The following is a 7,543-nucleotide window of genomic DNA, read 5'->3' as shown; positions in this document are numbered from 1 at the left end:
GTTAGCCAGGATGGTCTCGATCTCCTGACCTCGTGATCCGCCTGTCTTGGCCTCCCAAAGTGCTGGGATTACAGGCTTGAGCCACCGCGCCCGGCCAGGTGTTACAAGTTTTAATCCCCTTCTTTTATTGTCTTTTTTTTTTTGAGACATAGTTTCGCTCTTGTCACCCAGGCCGAAGTGCAATGGTGTGATCTCAGCTCACTGCAACCTCTGCCTCCTGGGTTCAAGCAATTCTCCTGCCTCAGCCTCCCGAGTAGCTGGGATTACAGGCGTCCGCCACTGTGCCCGGCTAATTTTGTACTTTTAGTAGAGACGGGGTTTCATCATGTGGGTCAGGCTGGTCTCAAACTCCTGGTCTCAGGTGATCCACCTGTCTTGCTCTCCCAAAGTGCTAGGATGACAGGTGTGAGGCACCTCACCCAGCTCCTTATTTTCTTGAGTGACAGCAGAGTTCAAGGAACATCTGGAAAGGTTTTGCCTGTGACAAAGAGAATATGATAATATTACCACAGGAAGCTTTAGTGGGCTGGGAGATGGTGCGTTTCTCTCCAGGTGGACGAGCGGCTGTTCAGTGGGCTGGGAGACGGTGTGTTTCTTTGCAGGTTGATGTACTGCTGTCTCACCTGTGTCTCTTGTGACTCCATTTCCCAAGTCCTCTTGTGCAATAAGTCCCTGTCCCTCCTCGATCTGGGCTCAAATGCCCTGGAGGATAATGGAGTGGCATCTCTGTGTGGAGCGCTGAAGCACCCAGCCTGCAGCATACAGGAGCTGTGGTAGGGCCGGCTGTGATTTGCTTTACTGTCCTCCCTCCTCCCCCTCCCCCTCCCCTTTCTCCCCCTCCCCCTTCCTCCCCCATTGTCCCCCCATCCCCTGTCCTCCCTTCCCCACCCTCCTCATCATCTCAGAAGTACTTGGGTATTTCTTGTATCACATGAAAAAATGAAACTAAGGTGGAGCCTTGTGACTGGCCCCATAAGCACACACGTGTGTGTCTGTGTTTCCTCCCGCCAGGTTGATGGGCTGTTTCCTTACTTCCGATTCCTGTAAGGACATTGCTGCTGTTCTTATTTGCAATGAAAAACTGAAGACCCTGAAACTCGGGCATAATGAAATAGGAGATGCTGGTGTCAGACAGTTATGTGCAGCTTTGAAGCATCCTAACTGTAAATTAGAGGGACTTGGGTGAGTATCTACCAATCCTCATCATAGGAAAATTTATCTATTTCAAGAAGAGGAAGAGCCGCAGGGTCAACAGAATGGAAGGGAGGCAGGTTGAAAAGCAAGTCTGTCTGGGACGATCTGATACGTAAACTGCTGCTCCAGGGTTTGCTCAGTCTTGGTATCCTTTTTTTTTTTTTGAGACGGAGTCTTGCTCTGTGGCCCAGGCTGGAGTGCAGTGGCACGATCTCGGCTCACTGCAAGCTCCGCCTCCCGGGTTCATGCCATTCACCTGCCTCAGCCTCCCGTGTAGCTGGAACTACAGGCGCCACCACCACGCCCGGCTAATTTTTTTTGTATTTTTAATAGAGACAGGGTTTCACCGTGTTAGCCAGGATGGTCTTGATCTCCTGACCTTGTGATCCGCCCGTCTCGGCCTCCCAAAGGGCTGGGATTACAGGCGTGAACCACCGCGCCCGGCCTTGGAACTCTTGCTGTTTGAAACTGGAGAGTTACTTGCCTTGGGGGCCATCCTGTGCATCACAGGATCTTCAGCAGCGCCCCTGGACACTATCCTCCAGTTGCCAGCAGCACCCCTCAGTTGGGATAAACGTCACTTAGACACACGTGTCCTGGAGCACAATTGCCCTGGCTGAGAAAGGCTGGTCTAGACGGCAGAATCTCCTGCCGGGAGGCGTGTAATTTGTCAAACAATTACATGCGCTCGTGAGGCTGCAAGGATGTGTGTCTGCATCCTGGTTTCTCAGTATTGACGCGAGGGGCATTTTAGCCCAATTCATTCTGTGTTTTTGGGGCGGCTGTCCCATGCTTCCTGGGGTGTCGAGCAGCATCCCTGGTTCCCAGCCACTAGATGAGGACAGAAAAACGAGGGAGGAGAGGGGAGAATGGGGGAGGAGGAGAGGGGAAGAGGGGAAGAAGAGGTAGGAGCACCTTCTCTCCTGGCGTGGTAGACCAAAAATGTCTCCAGACACGACCAGTATCCTCCGGTGGGCAAAAATTATACACACCTCCCGGCAGGAAACTGCCGTGTAGACCAGCATTTCTCAGCCAGGGCAGCTGTGCTCCTGGGGAACAATCATGCCACCAACACACACGTACGCACATCAGACATATACATATGTGTGTATGAATGTGGATAGATCCGTGCATACCCACACATCTATCTATATGTATGTATACATCATCTGTCATTTATCTATTTGTCCACCTGTCCCCATCCTCTGTCCTCTACCTACTATCTTTCTGTCTATCTGTATTAGGGGGTGATAAGTAGTTGGTAAGTAACAATGGCGTGCCCTCCAGCCTGCCCCAAGCCAGAGTGGATTCTCTGGTGTGTTTCCCTTTTTGCAGGCTGCAAACATGTCCGATCACCCGTGCCTGCTGTGGTGACCTCGCCGCGGCACTCGTCGCCTGCAAAACCCTGAGGAGCCTGAACCTCGACTGGATTACCTTGGAACCTGATGCAGTGGCGGTGCTGTGTGAGGCACTGAGCCACCCGGACTGTGCCCTGCAGATGCTGGGGTGAGTGACTTCAGAACGAGCTTCATTCACTGGCCATGTGCTCAACTGCGACATGATGGATGTCAGGCTGGAGGGTTGTTTGTGGTGGGGGCCTGTGCTGGGCCCCTGTGGACATTGTAAAATGTCATTGTAAAATGTAAAAACGGTTGACATTGTAAGATGTCAGGCAGCGTTCTCGGCCTTTCTCATGAGTTGCCGGTAGCGCTTCCCTCGGTTGTGACAATCAAAAGAGCTCCAGAAATTGTCAAAAGTGTTCCGGAGACACAGTCGCACCAGGTGAGAACCACTGCTCTATTAAAACAGGTTCTACTTACGTTGGCCATAAATATGCAACCCCAGATCAGACTTGGGAAGCGCTTCTGGGACGGGCTGAGCAGGGTCTTGACTCAGAAATACATTGGCTAAACGGCAGCAGTGAACAGTGTTCTGAAAATTAGGTTTGCCTTTGGAGTTGTACCTATTTGAAATCTGTAGGATGAATTTTTTAAGTTAATTTTTCCTTCTGATTTCATTTTAATTTTAAAAGTTTTTTTGGCCGGGCGCGGTGGCTCAAGCCTGTAATCCCAGCACTTTGGGAGGCCGAGACGGGCGGATCACGAGGTCAGGAGATCGAGACCATCCTGGCTAACACAGTGAAACCCCATCTCTACTAAAAATACAAAAAACTAGCCGGGCGAGGTGGCGGCGCCTGTAGTCCCAGCTACTGGGGAGGCTGAGGCAGGAGAATGGCGTAAACCCGGGAGGCGGAGCTTGCAGTGAGCTGAGATCCAGCCACTGCACTCCAGCCTGGGCGACAGAGCGAGACTCCGTCTCAAAAAAAAAAGTTTTTATTTTTTAAAAAATAAATGGGCAGTATATAAATGGAAGAAGCTGAATATTGACAATGGTTCAAGTTGGTGATGGGTACATGAATTCATTGCACTAGTGTCTCTGAGAAAAGTTCACAATATGTTAAGTTTATTTTTTTGTTGTTTTTTGTTTTTTGTATTATTGAGGTGGCGTCTTGCTCTGTCGCCCAGGCTGGAGTGCAGTGGCATGATCTCGGCTCACTGTAACCCCCACCTCCCAGGCTCAAGCAATTCTCGTGCCTCAGTCTCCCGACTAGCTAGGATTACAGGCGCTCACCACCATGCTAGGCTAATTTTTGTATTTTTAGTAGAGACAGGATTTCACCATGTTGACCAGGCTGGTCTCGAACTCCCGACCTCAGGTGATCCACCCGCCTCAGCCTCCCCAAGTGTTGGGATTACAGGCGTGAGCCACCACGCCTGGCAGAGACGGTAACTTATAAAGGAAAGAGGTTTAATTGGCTCGTGCGTGTGCAGGCTGTACAGGAAACATAGCGGCTTCTGCTTCTGAGGTAGCCTCAGGAAACTTTGAATCATGGCGGAATGTGAAGGAGAAATAGGCACGTCTTTGGTGGTGGGCGCAGGAGGAAAGGAAGCAGGGGGGATGCCACACACTTCTAAACAACCAGATCTTGTGAGAACTCTATCATGAGACCAGCACCAAAGGGGTGGTGCTCAACCATTCACGAAGGATCCACCCCCACGATCCAGTCACCTCCCACCAGGCCCCACCTCCAACACTGGGAATTACAGTTAAACATGAGATTTGGGTGGGGACGCAGATCCAACCAAACCATATCATGATTATCTAGGGAGGACCCCAAGTGAAGGAGGCACAGCAAAACGCAAAGGCCCTGAGATGGGGCCAGGCCTTGTACCCTCCAGGGCTAGAAGGGAGTCCCGGGGAACTGTATAGCAGAGAAGGGAAAAAAATGAATTCAGAGAGGAGACAGAGACCCAGCGCCCATAGGGACAGGCCAGGCACTTAGGACCTGCAGTATAAAATAATAATTATCATATCTCCCTGCTCTGCAACCACCATCCCCACACCCAGAACATGTCATCTCCACAGTAGCAAGCATTCAGAGCAGTTATTTCCGGATAACTTTCTCATAGTGTCGCTGTAGCTGAAAGGAAACTTAGCCATCTTTCCTACCTCTGAATATTTAAGGTAATAAACTCCTACTTCTCCTGTGTCTAAATGTCTATGAATTTTTGTGACCTGCTAATCCTCCTCAACTTCTTTTTTTTTTTTTTTTTTTTTGAGACGGAGTCTCGCTCTTTCGCCCAGGCTGGAGTGCAGTGGCCAGATCTCAGCTCACTGCAAGCTCTGCTTCCCGGGTTTACGCCATTCTCCTGCCTCAGCCTCCCGAGTAGCTGGGACTACAGGCGCCCGCCACCTCGCCCGGCTAGTTTTTTGTATTTTTCAGCAGAGACGGGGTTTCACCATGTTAGCCAGGATGGTCTCGATCTCCTGACCTCATGATCCGCCCGTCTCGGCCTCCCAAAGTGCTGGGATTACAGGCTTGAGCCACCGCGCCCGGCCAACTTCTTTTTATAATTGGAGATAAAAAGGCACATAACTATGAACACCAGGCAAGAAGGAAGGACACGGGAGAGGGGAGAAGAAAACTGCAAATGTTACTTATATTCTTCCAGGAAAGCCTATGTTTCAGTCTTACCAATTATTTGTGAACTTATTTTTTTATATTTTCCTGATGCCGATAACATTTCAAAGTTATAAAGAGATAAAGATTCAATGTATAAAGCAACAAGGATAGCTGTTGAGGGAGGAGAAGCCGGGAGGAAGTGGTGACCAATAAGCTAAGGGAAAAAATATCTCCAACAAGAAAGTGTAATTAATTGTATTCAATGCTAACTGGTTAAGTAGGATAGAATGTATTTAATAAATTGATGTTATTGATGACGACAAAAACCAGCTTTGTTGAGGTGGGTTCAGGGGACAGTGACATGAAAGGAACTGAAAATAGCAAAAATAGACAAGAAGGTTTGAAATATTTATGGATGTAGCATCTGCTTTAATTATTTCTTAGAAAATGGGTGGGTTGTAAATGGAAGAGGCTGAATATTGGTAATTGTGAAGGTGGTGATGGGCACATGGATTCATTATACTAGCGTCTCTGAGAAAAGTTCACAATATGTTAAGTTTATTTCTTTTTTTTTTTTTTTTTTTTTTTTTTTGAGACGGAGTCTCGCTCCGTCGCCCAGGCTCCTGCCTCAAGCCTCCCGAGTAGCTGGGACTACAGGCGCCCGCCACCTCGCCCGGCTCATTTTTTGTATTTTTAGTAGAGGCGGGGTTTCACCGTGTTAGCCAGGATGGTCTCGATCTCCTGACCTCGTGATCCGCCCGTCTCGGCCTCCCAAAGTGCTGGGATTACAGGCTTGAGCCACCGCGCCCGGCCAAGTTTATTTTTTAAAGCACATTGTAAGAAGCAATAAATGTGCCAGGGCATGTGAACATCAGGTGAACGGAAGTTATCCTGTTTTTTTTTTTTTTTTTCTTTTTAACTTAAATTCATCTTTTTTGAATTAAATCTTAATTGATACATGCTGTATATGAAATTTCACTTTATGGTATAATTCAGAGGCTTCCTATCCTACAGGAAAGATTCATGCTTGTTTTTCAAATTCAGTACAATTCTCCCAGTGATTTCTAGGAGAGAATAAAGAGGGAGAGGAGAGGTAGACATCAGAATGTAGAGAGGCAATACTGTGTACAAATGAAAACAAAACAGACAAAAAAAACTTTATTTCTATTTTTCCCAGGCTGCACAAATCTGGCTTTGATGAAGAAACTCAGAAGATGCTGATGTCTGTGGAAGAAAAAATGCCCCACCTGACTATTTCACATGAACCCTGGATTGACGAGGAATACAAGATCAGGGGTGTGCTCCTCTGATGGGGAACACCCTGAAGTAGTCTTCTCACAAAAGGCTTTCCTTGGCCACAGTGGGCCCTTCTCCTGGCACCTCTGTCCTATAATTGTACATCATGGCAGCAGGGCTGTGATTTCAGGGCTACTCCCTGGGTGTTCTAGCAATATGATTATGGAACATGATTCAGTGTATGTGCTGACTGTCTTTGCCTTGGTCCTATATCCCCTTTAGAAACCCCATCCTGCCTGGTGATATTTAGAAGAACAAGTACGTTAAACAAGTGTTAAACGCTCTGGAAAGCATGGCTTTATTTTCTTAATGGATGTCTGAGTGTGTAGGGGCGTGCATTTGCAGGCACCACTATCCGGATACTTCTGACATAGAAGTGATACTAGAATGTGTCTATAGATTGTATTGCTAGCATCCAGACTTTCTAGTTTGCCCAGATTTACATTTGATCAGTTTTCTTGTCCAATAAAAAAAGCATTTCCAAAGCTCTACTTATCCTTTTATATGTGACACTCCAATAGATGTTTCTAAAAATTCAGTATTATTCAAATGTTTCTATACTGTTTCTATTTTAAAATACAATATTAAACACAGTGAACACTGCCATAATTAAACATTCCCTAGTTCCCTGCAGCAAATTGCTGATGCCCTTATTGGCCTGGTCTAAAATTGTTACTACAAAATATAAATGTAAGGTGATACAGAAGCTGGATTATATAGTATCAGTTATTAGATTGAAATATAATCTCAGATTCTCCTGAGAATGAGAAATTGTGGACCTACCCCTGGATCTCTTGGCACACTCCTGGATTCTTTGGATACTTGGAAGGCTGAATTTTCTATAGTCTTCGATGTAGAGTGCTTGCACTTACTTGCTTAATTTTACTTACAGGTTTTCCATATGTTTAAGCAATTATTAACTTTTTCACCCAATTTTCTATTTGCTTTTGGCCTTTTCCCACAACTTTAAAGAATGCTGGCATAGGCCGGGCGCGGTGGCTCACGCCTGTAATCCCAACACTTTAGGAGGCCCAGGTGGGTGGATCATGAGGTCAGGAGTTCAAGACCAACCTGACCAATATGGTAAAA

The 7,543-nt window shown here is 47.2% G+C and overlaps 1 protein-coding gene across 1 annotated transcript in view; it reads left to right on the top strand.

Moving 5' to 3' along the window:
- The window catches only part of NLRP9 (NLR family pyrin domain containing 9), a 33,738-nt gene extending 26,793 nt beyond the window's left edge, over nucleotides 1-6,945 (top strand). Inside the window, exons 6-9 of the mRNA XM_023184456.3 lie at nucleotides 603-773; nucleotides 1,012-1,182; nucleotides 2,530-2,700; nucleotides 6,336-6,945. Coding sequence (XP_023040224.2) covers nucleotides 603-773; nucleotides 1,012-1,182; nucleotides 2,530-2,700; nucleotides 6,336-6,468 — 646 coding nt within the window. The 3' untranslated portion in view covers nucleotides 6,469-6,945. The remainder of the gene's footprint in view (nucleotides 1-602; nucleotides 774-1,011; nucleotides 1,183-2,529; nucleotides 2,701-6,335) is intronic.
- Nucleotides 6,946-7,543: the final 598 nt, after the last annotated feature.

The sequence above is a fragment of the Piliocolobus tephrosceles genome, chromosome 21 (genome assembly GCF_002776525.5).
Source record: "Piliocolobus tephrosceles isolate RC106 chromosome 21, ASM277652v3, whole genome shotgun sequence".
NCBI classification, from domain to species: domain Eukaryota; kingdom Metazoa; phylum Chordata; class Mammalia; order Primates; family Cercopithecidae; genus Piliocolobus; species Piliocolobus tephrosceles.
The sequence above is the reverse complement of the archived record's forward strand: the minus strand, read 5'-3'. Positions and strand labels throughout refer to the sequence as shown.